Source organism: Streptopelia decaocto (genome assembly GCF_964273445.1).
Source record: "Streptopelia decaocto genome assembly, chromosome: 2".
In the NCBI taxonomy this organism is placed as follows: Eukaryota; Metazoa; Chordata; class Aves; order Columbiformes; family Columbidae; genus Streptopelia; species Streptopelia decaocto.
In genome coordinates, this window is record NC_138655.1 from 12,951,242 (window position 1) to 12,968,143 (window position 16,902).

Genomic DNA, 16,902 nt, shown 5'->3' on the forward strand with positions numbered 1-16,902 from the left:
AGGGCAGTCACCTCCTCCTCACCTGGTAGTTCTGGGATTTCATCTCCTCTTCGTGAATTCTGGTCACCAGCTTTGCCCTGTTTAAATGATAAAACAGGTCGTCAGGCATCTCGAGGCAAGAGCTGGTACATGGACACACGTTGGAAAGACTTATGGTTACTAAGACAGCATTATTTATGGCAGGTAGCTTTGTTGTGAACTATTTGGCTTGATTTCACCAGCAGTCACATGATAAGCACCATCAGGCACATAAGTGCCACAGCTTGTATCAGAGTAATTCCAGCTTTCACACAGCGCAGCACCCAGCGTGTCTGTTAACTTTTCCTATTGCTTCTCATGCAACATCCTGCTCTACTCTGCAGTGCAGCCCCACCTGAAGCACTGTGTGCAGTTCTGGGTGCCACAGTATAAAAAGATATTAAGAAGCTACTAAGGGTGTCCAGAAGAGGGCTACAAAGTTGGGGAAGGGTTTGGAGGGGAAGCCAAACTCACTTGGTTTGTTCAGCTTGGAGGAGACTAGACCTCATCAGAGTCTACAGCTTCCTCACAAAGGGAGGAGGGAAGGCAGGCACCAAACTCTTCTCTTTAGTGACCAGCGACAGGACCCGAGGGAATGGCAGGAAGATGTGCCAGGGGAGGTTTAGGCTGGACATTAGGAAAAGGTTCTTCACCCAGAGGGTGCTGGAGCACTGGAACAGGCTCCCCAGGGAGGTGTCACAGCCCCAAGCCTGACAGTGTTCAAGAAGAGACTGGACAACACCCTCAGACACACGGTGTGAACTGTGGGGTTGTCATGTGCAGGGACAGGAGTTGGACTAGATGATCCTTGTGGGTCCCTTCCAACTCAGGACATTCTGTGATTCCATTGTATGATTCTAACATGAGAAGAGGGTGGGAGGTTCTTATCCAGTTCACATGGAAGATTTTGATGTAATTGCTCCTTGGATATTATGGGATTTCATACCTAGATTTTAATGACATACCACTCAGTCTCTTATATACTGGGTAATAGGGAAAAGTTTTGCATTCACACAGACCAGTGTGGCCACGTGCCAGGCATGGACATTATTGCTTTCATTGATTCCATCAAACCTGATTCCACTCCTCCCTTGTATGAGCAAAACAACTGCACAAATTCTTGGCTATAGAAATTGCTTTCCCCTTTGTCTCATTTTCATTAGCAGCAGAGTTGAGGTTCTCAGGATCCATTTCCATCTCTCCCTGCACTGGATAGCATCTGGTGACAATCTGTCTTGAGCTGATAATATTTTGCTGACAAGTACCTGTCATGTGGGAGAACAGGAGTGAAGGGATCTCTGCTGTCAGCAAATGGATTTCCTGTCAGATGCATTGCCCTAGGGCAATGCCATTCCTGAGAAGGATGGAAAGGTGTTTTGGGGGATATTAGGTAAGGTATGCCGAGAAGCACCTTTTCCTCTTTGGGCTTAAGGATCCAAAACTATTGGACAGTTCATCGCTGCTCATTAGATCTTCCTCTTTCTCTTCTTGTCTTCCTAGAGTGTCATGGTGAAGACTTGCACTGTCATCATGATCACCTGGTGAATAAAACAATCAAGAAATTAAAACCCACCTCTGATTTCTACTAGCAAAAAGCTAATTTGGAGCAGAGCAGTGAATTAACCAGCATGAACTAAATATTTTATTTATTTTGGTATCACAATTAGAGATACAGTTGTGGTTTGTATTGAGCAGCATTGATTACAGCAGCATCTCACCTCCTGTGCAAAATCATGTACTATATAAATGGTGACTGTAGCCTCTCTCTTCACGCCATATGCACCCACAACAGGCATATGTATACTGGTCCCATTTGACTGCCCCATCTCTCATCTGATAGAAAGACAGTGGGACAAATTATTGCTCTTTTTTGCACGTATTACTTTGCAGTCTGCCATCCATGGTTTGTCATAACAGTCTGACACACTCCAGCCCCTTCCAAATGACCAAAGTGGAGCCTAGCTTAGAAATTATTTCCCAACTTTCCTCTTTGTAGAGATGATGAACTGGAAGATCAAGGACAGAAAAGGAGTTGAAGAGTATGACTGATGGGATCTCTTGTAGAGAGTTATACTCAGATCAGACAAATTGCTTCCATAAGTGCTTGTTTTTCTTCCTGACCATAATACGAATCTCAGCAACTAGCTCAGAGGCACACATCTACATTTGGCCAGAGAAGCCCTTCTCACACTGCTCTGCTTTGTCCTCCTGGTCTGACAGAAGTCCTGTCAGCATCTCTGCCCATTGCCAAGCATGTTTGTGTTCAACACCTGCCGTGGTAAGGGAGCTGTGTGTTTTAGGTGAAAGTTTAGAATTTGGGTGCCTGTAGTTTATTCCAATATTTACATTTACAAGCAAGAAATGTTCAGTGACTCTGGATGTGAGCTATTTCCGGTCTAGAAGCTGTCAAGTGCTACCTGTGGCAGTAACGATAACTTGCCCAACGATACCCAGGGACTTAGGTGACCTTGTGGAGACATCCCTGCATGAAATGAAAGCAAACACATCCAAGTGCATTGTCTGCAACTACTCTGTGGCACTGTCTTCCCACCACAAACTATACAAAGGGTTGTAATAGCACTTCCTTGTCTCTTTGCAATGATACAGTCACTTGAGGAGTGCTGAACTGGTAATGGTAGTGAACAACCATCCACTGTACAGGAAAACTCACTTGGATTTCTACTTACAACTCTCATCAGGTTTGAATGCATCTGTTTATTTTTCATCTGGCTTTCACAAGTTCATGTTCTGAAACAAACTACCAGACGGCTGCAGACAGACATGACTTTTGCTTGTGTTGCAAGGCAGCCAGAAGTGAACCAGCTCCAGCCTAGGTGCCCCACTGCCTCCCTAGTGCAGCTCTGTGCCCAAGCTGACACACATGGCCTCTCGATTAAGGTTCCTGCACTAGCAATCTCATATACCATATGTGCTCACCGACTGTGCTCTGGCTCTTGTCCAGCCCCCATAGAACACAGGAACGGTGAACCCCTGCAGGCATAGACTGATTATCACCCCTTGAGGCAAAGGCATCTGTCTGTAGTTTTGTATCTGTAGCACCAAGTTCCCATGACTACCCTCCATATCCTGTTTACCCTAGAGCACGATGTTTGATTTTGAGCTTGTAGTACTCTGTATTGTTTGCTTTCAGGCTAAAGCAGATAAAACTTCCACCTAACCAGAGACAGGTGTGTGTCAGCATGATGCCCTATCTGGGCCACTTTTTGTGAGTTCCATGTTGTTTCTATTGAGCTATATACTGCTTCCAATGTGTCTTTCCCTTTAAAACTCCATTTTCCTGACATGTTAATATCTGATTTGATATCCTTTTTTCCCCTCAGTAACCATATGTATGTTGTATACAACTGACCAGCAGGAATTATTCCCCTCTGTGGGACAGTCACAGAAAATGCAAGCAGTTTAGTGAGTGACCATGTTCCCCCACTGTACACTTTCCTCATAGATCTCTTAAGCCCAAATCCCAATCAAGACAAGAAAGAAACAGTGTTTGTCGTGTGTTTGCTAGTTCAGATTCTTCAGTAACAAAGATGCTAACGAAATAGACAAAAATGGAGCATAAGGACCTACATCTATCCAATAATTCAATCACAATCATTTTAAATAAACAGATATTGGAATACTCACATGAAAGACTGAAGGAAATTACAGTATAGGATATGCTGTAGAGCATGATATATTGTAAGGAACATAACTTCTAACATGTCTGTAATTAGTAAGAAATTTAATGGTCTTTAGTTTTCTCTGCTCCAAAAGCCCAAATTCCTTACTGTAAGGACCAGAGGAAAATAAGTAGTGCCCTTTAGCTAAATAATGTTTATGGCACAAAATATGCATTCCTACTTCTGCCCAACAGTGAGTCAAGACACATATGGCTGGTTTATTACAACACTGTAATTCAAGGTCTGCACTAAACAAATAGTAGTCCATCTATTAAAAATTCCATGAAATGTGATACATGAGACTGCAGAATAAAACTACAGAAGGTGAATACTTGGTTGTGGTTGAACTACAGGTTTTGGTAGATGGGGAAACTGTGGTGATTGATAAAAGAAAAATGGCAGTGGTAGGATGTGTGGGGGAATGTCTCCTTAGCTTGGAAGCCAATGGTGTGTTAAGGGAAAATACTGGATACTCTGCATGTCTTATGGATGCACCCATGTCTGTTAAAAATAATAATAAAAAAGTAATTATGGAAAAGGAAAAGGAAAAAGGAAAAAGAAGAGAGAAGAGAGAAAGGAAAGGGAAAGGGAAAAAAGAAAAGAAAAAAAGAAAAGAAAAGAAAAAAAGAAAAGAAAAGAAAAGAAAAGAAGAAAAGAAAAGAGAAAAGAAAAGAAAAGAAAAGAAAAGAAAAGAAAAGAAAAGAAAAGAAAAGAAAAGAAAAGAAAAGAAAAGAAAAGAAAAGAAAAGAAAAGAAAAGAAAAGAAAAGAAAAGAAAAGAAAAGAAAAGAAAAGAAAAGAAAAGAAAGAAAATGAAAGAAAAAAGAAAAGAAGAAAAGAAAAGAAAATGAGGGAGAGGAGAGGAGAAAAGGAGAAAAGGAGAAAAGGAGAAAAGGAGGAAGGAGGAAGGAGGAAGGAGGAAGAGAAGAGAAAGAAGAGAAGAGAAGAGAAGAGGAGAAGAGAGAGAAAGAAGAGAAGAGAAGAGAAGAGAAGAGAAGAGAAGAGAAGAGAAGAGAAGAGAAGAGAAGAGAAGAGAAGAGAAGAGAAGAGAAGAGAAGAGAAGAGAAGAGAAGAGAAGAGAAGAGAAGAGAAGAGAAGAGAAGAGAAGAGAAGAGAAGAGAAGAGAAGAGAAGAGAAGAAAAAGAAAGAAAAGAAAAAGAAAAAAAAGAAAAGAAAAAGAAAAAGAAAAAGAAAAAGAAAAAGAAAAAGAAAAAGAAAAAGAAAAAGAAAAAGAAAAAGAAAAAGAAAAAGAAAAAGAAAAAGAAAAAGAAAAAGAAAAAGAAAAAGAAAAAGAAAAAGAAAAAGAAAAAGAAAAAGAAAAAGAAAAAGAAAAAGAAAAAGAAAAAGAAAAAGAAAGAAAAAGAAGAACTGTCGTACATCTAATAGAGAAATTGCTACTAAGTAAACTTCCTGGCTTTATCAAGACAGCCCATCCAGCCATCAGAGCCTACTCAGGTTGTGTTCTTACGATTTCTATAAGAAGCAGACCTTCTGGAGGAATTACATACCTGTTATGAATGATCTATCTCATACCTTTATGAATTATCTATCTCTAGAGTAGAAAAAAATGTACAAAAATCTGTCATCTCTCTGTGGTGAAAGTCAGGCTGACATTTTTCTTTTACTCTACCAGATACACAGTCTGAATTCATGGAGTCTGAATGTGGAGTTAATGAAATAGTTAAAGCAAGTTAGGTCTCTGTTTACTTGGGAGTGATAAGGACTTTACTGCCCACTTTATCAATACTAAATCCTAAACCACAATTCAAACAAGTTCTCATGAAATTAGATATAATCACCCACCTGCTCTTCCCAGTTGCAATATTGATTTATGAGGCCTTACCCAATGCGTCTTTGTTTGCAATAGTCAAGCCTTTCTTGTCTTTTTTCTTCTTCTTCAGCTTCATGCCAGCAAACAATCCCTTTCTGAAAAAGTAAAGGAAAGCAATCAGTGCAAATCTTCAAGCCCTTTTCTGTGCTGGACTCTAATTTAATTCAAGGAGCTGTTAAGAGGGAGATTTGATTTCCAAGAGAGATCATTATATTTTTATTTTCCTTATATTGAAAGCAAACAGCATAAATCCCTGGTTTTATGCTCCATCTAATTTTGTTTATTTTTAAATTTGGGTGCGTACAGGCATATATACTGAGAGAAGAGCCAAAACTTCTTTTCAAACCAAGATAGCAAGAAGAGGCAAAGAAAGGAATTCCAAGATAAGTTTCCAGTCTACTGACTTCCCACACATGTAATTCTTATGCCTGTGACAAGATCAGAGATGAAAGCTTCTCAGAAATTACACGTTCCAGATCAAAAACAGATTTCCCAGAGAATTAAGATAAACATAAAAGCATTTGAGTAAAGTTCCTTGGTGAGGACACCCACTGTGTCAGTGGCACATACACCACAACAGCTTTTGCCATTTATTTAGTTTGTTCTCACTCCCAGCAGCAAAGCCATGAACAGAACTGGACAAGGGTTTCTTCTTGAGCTGTGTTACCAAGGTGTTTCGGTCCAGCAACAACCCAGCCACTACTGCGTGAGGCTTTTCTGCCTCCTGCTTCTTCCTATCCTAGATTAGGGAATTGATCCAGCTTAAAACTGACCATCCCAGTTGAAGCTTAGTGAGGTCATTTTTCAGATTGTGCCTGGCTAAAGAGGCTCTGTAACCTCATTAGGGCTTCCTTATTCCATGAGTTCCATTCAGTTTTAGCCACCGCACCTTGCCAGGAGCCTACCATAGTCACCCAGGAACAAGGTGCGTTCATGGAGTGAGTTGCAGGCAGGGAAGCATGGCCTCGGTCTGGTTGCCATCACAGGTAAAGCATCTCAAGACATTCAGCAAGGACCCACAGTGCAGTCCTGCTCCCTGGGAAACTGATGGCAAAATTCCCCATGGCCTCGAGGTGGGAAGTACAGCTGCTGAGCTGTGATAAAGCACCTCTCCCAGCAATGGTGCAAGCCCAGGTTGGCTGTTCAGGGTCTGTGCTGGTGGTCCTTTTCCTATTTTACTCTTCCATTGGTCTTTTAGCTCTTTAGTGAGTAGAGAGAGCAGAGAGAAAGAGCAGCTGTATTTTGTAGAGTTGGTTTTAAAGAGGGGGCGAAAGCTATTATCTCTACAAACGTCATACAGTATCTTGCCCTTGACAAAGGGTCTCCTTCTTCCTCCCATAGCCACCAGTCCCTCCTTCTTGGTTGCCATTCCGCTTCATCACATCAGACTCTTTGTTTGCCCTATATTGGGGTCTGGGAGCACCAGTTGTGCAATAGGACACCAGCGCTGTTCTGACATTTTGTGAGAACAGATCGAAGTATGACTACAAGATTAATAACTTTCACAGTCTCCAATTCACACCTGGCCTACTGCTCCAACTTCTGCTCTGCCATACCCCAGATCCTAGGCAGGAGGTGATGCACTGCAGAGGAGGAAAGCTGTGGAAAGGAAATGGGACTTCTCCCCCTTGCCCCTGAGCAGGGCTCAGCACAGCATCCATTCTCAGCAATGTGGAAGAGAAACACCACTTTCTGTGTTAAAGTTGTGCCCAGAGAACCATTTTCAACCTAAGGTTCTGGAGGTGTGGAAAGCAGCCAGCTTTTGGAAAGAACTAGCTGATTTTTGTTTATCTTCAAGTTTTTCTTATCTTTTCTTCCTTTTACAAAGTGTGTGGGTTTAAGCCACATGATTCATCACTCAAGAGAGGATTGGAGAGTGGAAATCAAATCGTTGGGCACTAGTGCATTAATTTTAATTTTCCAGGTTTCTAAAGGTTTCTGGATGCTTTAACAATGACCCTTAGAGTCTGCACATCTTTTCTTGCTGCCAATCAAGGTCTGGTAAAACAGTCACAATAATGAGGGAAATATATGCAGATGTTCTTCCTTAATAGTAAACTGGACAGTGCTTGGAATAGAGGCTGGTGATAATGGACTCTTGGCTTTGAATGTCTGAACTAAAACATGAAAGAAAAAATGGGAAAATAAATCAGTAGAACCAAAGCAGGCTTGAGAGGCTATTTTCATTAAATAAAAGCCTGAGGTCTTACCATTTTGAATTAACCAGACCAACCTGACGTATACTCAGAAATCCAAAGTCATTGCAAACTATTCACTTGGCTTTATTTGAAGGTGAAAACATAAACCCCATTGTTGCTGATCTTACCTCTTTGCTGAATTTCATGTTATACAGGGTGTTTCAAAAAGGTGGACCCAATTTCAAGGCAGTTGCAGAGCTACCGTCTTGCGAATGACTGAGGCTGGGGCTGTTTGTGTGCTGGGAGAAGCATCTAGCAGTAATCATTTGAAAGTCTATGCCTGGCCCTCTCAAGTTTCATTCATAGGTTGCAGAGATATAGTGATTTCAAATTTGGTCTATCTTTTTGATACACCCTGTATAGTAGTGAAATACACAGTTTTGTTTGCAGGCAATTTGGTCCTTTTCAATTTGGAATGTCAAATGTTCAGCATATTCATTTCATTTTGAAATGTTGAAAATGCATGTTTTTATATTTTGAAAATATACTGCTTTACACATCATGTGAAGAGCTGAAACATTCACTAAATCCCACACAAATTTGTGAGCAGTGGTGGATTTCAACCCATCTAGAACTTAACTTGTGTATCACTCTGTACTGTTTTCCCAAGTATTGGTCACATTAGTTCCAGAGGAGCTTTCTGTGGACATGATTTCACACTACAGTTTTTCCAAGGAAACAAATATGCTGCATATTTCAGAGGGAGAAACAGCCTATGCTGCTCAACAATTTTGTGCAATTAACTCTACTAACAACCAAACCGGGTAGTGATGGTGGAAATACAAAGGATTTAGTATAATGGCAATATTTGTCAGGTTCTCTGTTGACCACAAGCATACAGTGATAAACAATCAGTGCGTTTTTTCCCCTATTATCAAAGGACTTGTTTGCCTACATTGCTACAGGAATAAAAACCTTACCTGGAGAAGTGCACAGTCCAACCAGTCCAAACAAGCAGACACCTACGAGCTGAGCAAACCTGATAACAAGCGATGCTCAAACATTAAAAATCATCTGCAAACTCAAGGTGCATTTAGCTATGGAGGAAAAGTTACTGCAAACTGGAAAGGGAAGCTGATAATATTTAAAAACGGTATTCAGGGCAAGCAATTTAAGTTTACTAGCCAGGCCCAAGAGGAGTTAACCAAGCTGGGCACAATCATAGAAAATGCACAACTTCTGTGTGCCAAAGCATGCCAAAATCTGGCCAGTATGAGTGGAAATGTAGTACTGTGCTGGTTTGACTGAAATTGGGCTGATTTTCTTTGTGCAGTTAGAAACCTTTCTTTTTCTTTATTTGGACTTAGTTTGAGAACAAGCAGATAACACTGCAGCACAGAGTTAATATTTTTAATTGCTCTGAGAGCCAAGGACATTCTGAGCACCCTGCCCACAGGTGTGAGGCATCGAGGAAGCGGGGGCAGAGCTTGACTGACACCCAGACTGATGAATAAGAGTATTCCATCCCATTAGCATCATGCTAATTATTTAAGGAGAAGTTGGGAGTTGGGACCTTCTGGTTTACTTCTTCCGTTATTATTGTTTGCTTGCTCTGGGGCGCAGCCTGGGACAGTTCGGTCGGGACATTTAGCCCAGCCTTTTGCCATTTTGCAGAGGCCTCCGGACTGTTCTGCTTTTTTCCTCTCTTCTCTCTCTTTGGGATCAGATGCTGCCACTGGGCTGTTTCCTAGAACTGGCTGTTCAGTGTGTTCATGAGGAATTGCCTTGAGTATCTTTTATTTCCATTTTATATATATTTACTAGTAATGTATTAGTATTTTGTGATTTTATTAAACTGTGTTTATCTCAGTCCAAGTTTCTCTGTTCCCTTTTGATTCTCTCCCCTGTTGAGGCAGTTGGGGATGGGGTGAGTGACCGGCTATCGTGTTTGTATTGCCAGCTCGGGTTAATCCACAGCAAGTACCAAGACAAAAAAATGGGCCAAGCAAAGTAGGAGCCAGAGGGCAACTGAATGGAATGGCCATTAATAAAGCCTGATGTGGAAACTGGGACATCTTCCATGATTTTTATGTTTACCTATCACCAAAACTGCCAAAAGACAGCACTGCAGGAGGTGCCATGGAGTGACAGAAAGAGAAACAGCCCAGCTGGAGGTGAGAGAACTCCACAGGTGCCAACAGCAAAATCTACATTTGAAGCAAACCTGATTTCAGTCTCAGCTTTTTAGTCTGACAGAAGTTTGGGCACAGAGAGGCACCAGGATACACCAGAGCTCTCCTGCACCCCTGGTCCCCACCAGTCACCTGGCCAAGGGCAGCTGTGGCCATGCAGAGGACTGTCCCTCAAAAGCACCCAAGGCAGCAAGCACAAGTCACTTGCAAGGCTCAACTATGGGAAAGGAGAAGAGCAAGGGATTGTTTGCCAAGATGGCAGGACAGTGTTCATTGTACATGGGATTTGACAAAGACAATATTCTCTCTAAAGGTCTAAGCTGAGTAAATTAAGTTTTCAGGGAATTTTAGGTATCAGTCCCTCACAACAGAGAGGCTCCACCATTTTTAAATGCAATAGAAATGCTGTTCTCTTGGAAAGAAAAAATAAAAGTAAGCTTTCTTCAAATTTCCTCAAAGAATGTTTATTTTCACCACAGCTTCAAGGCATAAATTCAATTAACTGCTGAAAATTACTTCTTTCTCTCTCCTTAAGATTATGAAAATGTTCACAGGAAAATGTTGCCACGAAGGGAAAGTTGCGGGCTTCCATGCATTTTTACCAGATTTGATCATGTCCCCAGAGTTATTCATATCCATCTGTTATGCCCAAGCCAGGCATGAAACTGTGTGTGTCACCTCTGGGTAGATCCCAAAGGTGTGGTAGGAGCTGTCTCCCATGTTCCCTACAGGACCTTCTGGCTGTCAGCAATGCACAAACACAGTACTGCAAGAATCTGGGAAATCAGGAGAGACTTGGGGTGCTGATCCCTTGGGGTGCAGAAAAAGTCTTTCATCTGTGGCTTGTGGTGAGGTGGAGATTTGGTATTTTGGCAGTACTGATAAAATTCAGTGAAGTTTTAGTCCCCATATGCTACATGATACACAAATCCAGATAAGGATTTTGTTCCTTCTTGGAGCCAACAAGCTAATTCAAGGTACGATAAAACAAACTCCTGCCCAAGAGAAGGTGGAAGAAATAGTTCCTACAGGCTACCGACATGCTTACATTGGAGGTTTCCCATTGTAAGTTCCTTGACTGGAAGTAATAAATTTCAGCTAATAAAGAACAATGATTAGTGCAAAGAGGACTGACTCTCCCAGCTCCTTCCACATGGGGATTGAAAAAAAGTCTGGAGTAAGGACAACTATTTTCCTTCTGCACAGATACAGTGACAATGTGGGTCCTAGTTTATGACTGTGATTCATTGAGGTTTCCCTGATTCAAAGGGTAAACGAGTGGGACACCAAACACACCACAGCATTTGACTATACTTAGACTGTGTCAGATTTGCACCGGAAATCTGTAAATACAAGAGTTCATTTCCCATTCTCAGTGCCACAGGTCCACTGGGTCTCTGAATTAATTTCCATACTCTGAAAAACACCTACAAAGTGCATTCTGTTCTCATCAAGATTTATCCATGGCAGCTTCTAGCATTCCTGCTTTGCTAGCTTTCAAAAAACATCATTTCATGCCTTTTCTTTTTCAGGTAAGGTATCCAGTCATCATAGAGGCTTTATGATCACTTCTTGCACTACATAGTATTCTCTCAGGTATCAAATAATTACAATTTGCAGCCTAATTTAAAGGAAATCTGGCACAAAAAAGCACTTCGGAGTAGTCAGCAAGAGAGTGCAAGTGACCTTACTAAACACTGAATCTCCCTGGAGATTTTCCGCATTGTTTAAACTTGTTTCTTATTCCAGAAAAATCCTTCCACAAGTCCATGTGCTCAGACAAGTGATGTATGAGGAGAAAAGTTCGTGCTGGGGGAATGGTCACACATCATCTAGGGGCAAACAGACACTTCCAGGGTGCAGGTTATCTGACTCGCTCTAGCCCTTTGTTGTAGGATGGCAGAAATCACTTGTTATACAGTCAGAAGAACAAACTGAGCCACCTTGAACACAGGGATGTATAGCTCAAAGAAGGACCTTCTATCTCCTTCCACAAGACCCACTCTCAGGGTGGCTTTCTACCTGTTGTTCAAGCAAAACCTAGTCTTGGGCTTAACCTGCACTAGAGTGAGATGCTTGTCATGGCCTGGTTTTGTGGCCACAAGACTTGGGAGGCCCTTCCCTAGTGCTGGCGTGTGACCTGCTGCTGGTGGGCACAGAGGAATGAGACCAGGGAGGTGGGAACTGGGGATCCTTGGAAACATGGAGGGAAGACATAGAAACAAACCCTGCTTTATCCAGAACGTCTCCTGAGACCATCCAGAAATCCTCATGGGACAGGGTGAGCGAGCTGCCAAGGTGTTCCTGGCAGCAGAAAACCCTTTTTGGAGCAGCTGCCCCACTTTTCCTCCCAAGTCTCTTTCTCCCTGGAAGCAGCAGTCTCAGCAAACTTTTTGACACCATCGAAATGATTTAGTTCAGGGATGATCAAAGGTTTGTGCAGCTCAGATCTGGGCCAGCTCCAGTGCCTAAGGATTGTAAAGCAATGGCTACAGTGACTGCCTTCACCGAGAAAATGTTAGAAACTGAACAAAGAGGAAAAACAGCCTTCAGCCTTCTCACACATTAATGTAAAAATTGTTATGTGGATCTGTATCTTTGAATTTTGTTATTTCCATTGTGTAAGGTGGCTTGTATTTTTTGTAGCTCATTATAATTCTTTCTCTTTCAACAAAACTTAATTTTCCAAAGAGTTTTGCAGTACATCAACCAGTATTGTGCCAGGTGAATAATTATCTCCACACAATTAGTTCTAACTTTGATGAAATAAACACAAGCAAAAAGAACGTAATTCCTGAGGGGATAAAAATATTTTCTCTTTCCTTTTTAAATGCAAAAACATAAGAAAGACTCTTGGCTTCTCATTTTGTCATTTCTACAATATGTACTAGTCAAGGAAATTGAAAGGAAAATAAATGATCTCATAATTTAAGCCACTCATCTCAAAGAGTAAAACATAACTACAATACAAAGATGGAGCTTAAAGATAAAAAGTCTATTCAATCTAAAACTATAATGCAAGTGTAATTGGCTAATTCAGAAGCATTTTTTATTAAGCTTGTATGTCATTTGTGATAATAAATGAAGTCCCAGGTAACAAATTTATTGCATTACATTTAATTATCAAAGAGAGATGTATAAAATAGCTTCTGTGTACTGCATCATATGGCAAGCAAGAAACACCTTAATGAATGCTTAATGATGTACTCATTTCTTGCCTTCTTTTCTCAGGACTACAGAAGTTAAGGGAAGATTTATTTTCTGTTTATTTATTTAATTTATCTCCATTGTCAGTGCAGAGTTGCTTCACACAGTGTATTGTCAGACACTTTATCCTGATTCAGTTATGATACTCTATCCCAAAATCCATTATTTCTGCTGTGGTCTTTCACAGTCCAGAGGTCTCACTAGCTGTCTTAACTTGTTTCCATTTTTCTTGATTTCCCACTGGTTCTGCTGTTTTGACAGGTCCAAGAATTTGCAATGGAAAAGCTTCAGCTCCTCAAGACGGTGACTATACAATCCTGTATAACAAGATGCTATTTAAAAACCAGCTGTGACACACACGCAGGTAACAGTTCTGAAGCCTGGGGTTTTTCACACCTGTGTGACACTATGAAATTATATGTCTTGTCTCAACTATCATCAGCAACAGGAAAAATGAATTGCAATATGCGAATATGGTGATCAATATTAGCTATACACTAAACCTATATGTTCAACAATAGGCTTTAAAATAGCTATTGCAACTCAGGAAAGAAAATCAGATGGTTTTGTGGGTAATTCTCTATAAAACTTCGGTTTGCTGCACTGCAGCAGTCAAAAACTGAAATCAACCATTAGGAAGTGTAAGAAAGGAGTGAAAATTATAATAGGGAACATCATATGACACTGAATTGCTGCATTTTGGCTACTGCTTGCTGCTCCATTTGGCTCCTCTTGAAAACAGCACAAAACTCAGCAATTTGCAGAAAACACCAGTAAGTGTGACCAGATGAGGGTAATGGCTCCTGACAGAGTCTATTCAGCCCAGAAAAGAGATAACAGACTGTGTTTTTAAGGTGGTGCACCAAGTTAAAAATAACCAAGCATGTCCGAGAAGTGCTAAACTCAGAACTGGCAATCAAACCCAAGGAGCTGGTCCTGGAGTCATAGCTGGTGGTCTCTGAAGTCAGCGCCTTGGTGTGAAGCATCAGTCAAAGAAGCCAAAACAGTGGTAGGTATCATCAGGGTGGATATTGGGAAGAAGCCATTGAGTGTTGTCTTGCTTCTAAAGCATTGGTGAATCCACATGGGATTGCAAGACAGGATTACAGAGTGATGCAGGTTGACATCTTAAACACTGTGTGCAGCTCTGGTCGCCACACGTCAAAAAAGATAATGGAGTTAGAGGAGGCACAGAAAATCATGGGAGAAGCCACTGATGAGATACTGAAACAGCTTGGACTTTTCTTTTGGAGAAGGAATGACAAAGTGGGAATAGGATCAAAAATTATAAATTTAAGCTTGTGAACAAGGTGAAAGCAGAGCTGCTTGTTACTCAGGAAAATCCACGCTAGAATAAGGATGCACGTGATGAAACAGGTCTAAAAACAATAATAGAAGCAGATAGGGATGTATCCATTAACACTCATGATAAAAATGTTCTGGATGCTACAGGAATCGACCACAGAAAGTAGCCAGGTTCACGTGCTCTCCCTGAACATCACCTCCTTTTGTCACTGCTGGAGACAGAGCACCTTGCCAGACAGATACTGCATCTGACCTTATAGGGTATTTCTTATGTTCTAATGGTTTCCTGATCATAAATACCAGACCTGTGTATGGCTGGTTCACCTGGCAGTCATGCTGGATTGAATCAGGTATGGACTTGTTATCACATTACTGTCAGAATGATCAAAACACACAACACAAGCTTTTGCCAGAATCATACCTAATCCAGCATAAAGTCTGATAGCAAAAAAATGAATTTGTTCTTGGAACACACTTGAATGGGAAGGTGAGTTCATGCCCAAAAGCACGGCCTCACATGATCACCATATTCCTGAGAGGTACCTGGATTCACTGTACTGTCCTACTGCAGCTGAAGTGGTGCTTGGAAATGAGCTATAAAATAATGAGTGACATGGAGAGATGAATAGAGGAGTTTCTCAGTTTCAGTCCCCGGACCACAAAACGGGAGCACTTAATGACATGTCAGGCAACAAGTTTAAAACAAAAGTGCAGAAGTGTTCTTCAGTGAGACACATAGATTGTAGGACATGTTGCAAGGAAAGTTGTTGAGACCAAAGAACTTTCAGGTTGAGACCAAAGATATTTCAGGTAAATTTATCGAGTTTGTGTCCAAATGGTCCAATATCCATCCAGCTCATTAGCTTCCTAACCGCATGAAACTGCTAAGGGCAGAATCACTTGCTCATACCTGTTTCACAGACTGTTTTCCCAAGTATCCATCCTTGGCCCCTCATGGGAGGCAGAAATGGGGGTGAAGGAGACCTTACAGTTTGACCCAGTTGCTTCCATGTTTTTAGCATTGTAATTAAAAAAGTATTATTTCCCTACATGTTGTTAGATGTAGAATGACTAAAGAAGATCTGGAAGAAGAAATACCAGTTATATTCCAACGTACTCTGAACAACTTACAATGGAACTTTCAAATTTTGCAAATGATCCTAAAGTCCAAAGCTCTGAGAAGGCTTCAGAGACAGCAATGCCACAGCATGGGTTCGCTGCAAACACTGGCCATTTACTCAGGCACATGCAGCTTTGGTTCTTTCAAATTCTATCCCTTCTGCAGAAAAGCAATGACTTTTTATTGACACATTTAGCATTCCTGTATGTCATGAGTCACGACGGCAAAGAAGCCACATCCTGAACAGGTGCGATTTAAGGGTCATATTCAGCAACATTTTGTATGTCAGTGCACAAAATCTGAGTAACAGATCTACTGCATATTTATATATGCTCACAAAATAAAAAATGCCATTATTATGCACAGGGGATTGTTTCCTCCTATTCTTGCACCTCTTGGAACCCTTTCCTCCCTCCACAGGGAGCTTGAGCCATCACCTGCTGGTCTCAGAAAGTCTTCCCTTGCATGTAGAAATGATTAGATGAAGCACAAGTCAGTATGGAATAGATAAATACCAGCAATAATAGTCATGTCTGCCAGGAGCAGTTAAACAAGCATTAAATGATTTATTTATTTATTTTTACTTCATGAAGAAGTCTTTAAATGTAATTAGCTGAATTTAACTCAAACCTTGGAATAATTCCCTAGGGGTATTAGACATACCTGTGTGTCTGAGGTGACACTGTTGAGGGTTCCATCCTGCTGTTTTTCTTCCAGCCACTACCTTTTACATCACGAACAGGCTCTCCAAGTTCATATTTGCATTTAATACTGCATTTAAGTTTGTTACTTGCTGGTAGCAAATGTTGTGCCTGGTTAGCCAAGTTGGTAAACACTGAACAAGAAAAAGACTTATCCTTGTGCAAACATTAACTCCTCTTGCTCTGCAGAGACCTGTGGGAACAAGCCAGCGCCCTCGAGAAACAGCTCCAAGCTAAAAGGACATTGAGATTTTCATACCCACCAAGACACCTTGAAAATGTTTTGATTTCAGACAGACTGAGAAATCATCCTCTGGAAAAACAGGCCTATTTTAAGTATTCATGTACTTACACACAGTTAGTCTTTAATAAGGATATAATGTCTTTTTTTCTATTTTCTCACTTTTTCCACCCATAGCTTGCCTGACTTCTCTTTATCATAGCCCAACATACAGGGCCCTGGATTGTGGCTCCCCCTTCTACTCCTCCTATCTCCTCAGCTAAAAGGTTTAATGTGTGCTATTTTTGCTAAGTAAACTTTCACATTATTCACATCTCTTGCCTCCAGTCTTGTCTGTACGGCTGCTTCCCTGACATTTGCTTTTGGATGGACTCCAGTCCTTGTTGAGAAGAGGTTACAGAGGTACAAGATCTTTGTTCAGCACTTCTCAGAAGAGCATTTTGACACTGTTCTTAGCCTTGTCTGATGGGA

General features: G+C 41.1%; 1 protein-coding gene across 1 annotated transcript in view; it reads right to left on the reverse strand.

The window, feature by feature from the left end:
• Positions 1-16,187, reverse strand: part of FER1L6 (fer-1 like family member 6) — a gene marked incomplete at both ends in the record, with an annotated part of 81,081 nt that extends 64,894 nt beyond the window's left edge. Inside the window, 4 exons of the mRNA XM_082045782.1 lie at positions 23-77; positions 1,430-1,556; positions 5,540-5,622; positions 16,153-16,187. Coding sequence (XP_081901908.1) covers positions 23-77; positions 1,430-1,556; positions 5,540-5,622; positions 16,153-16,187 — 300 coding nt within the window. The remainder of the gene's footprint in view (positions 1-22; positions 78-1,429; positions 1,557-5,539; positions 5,623-16,152) is intronic.
• Between the last annotated feature and the right edge of the window lie 715 nt (positions 16,188-16,902).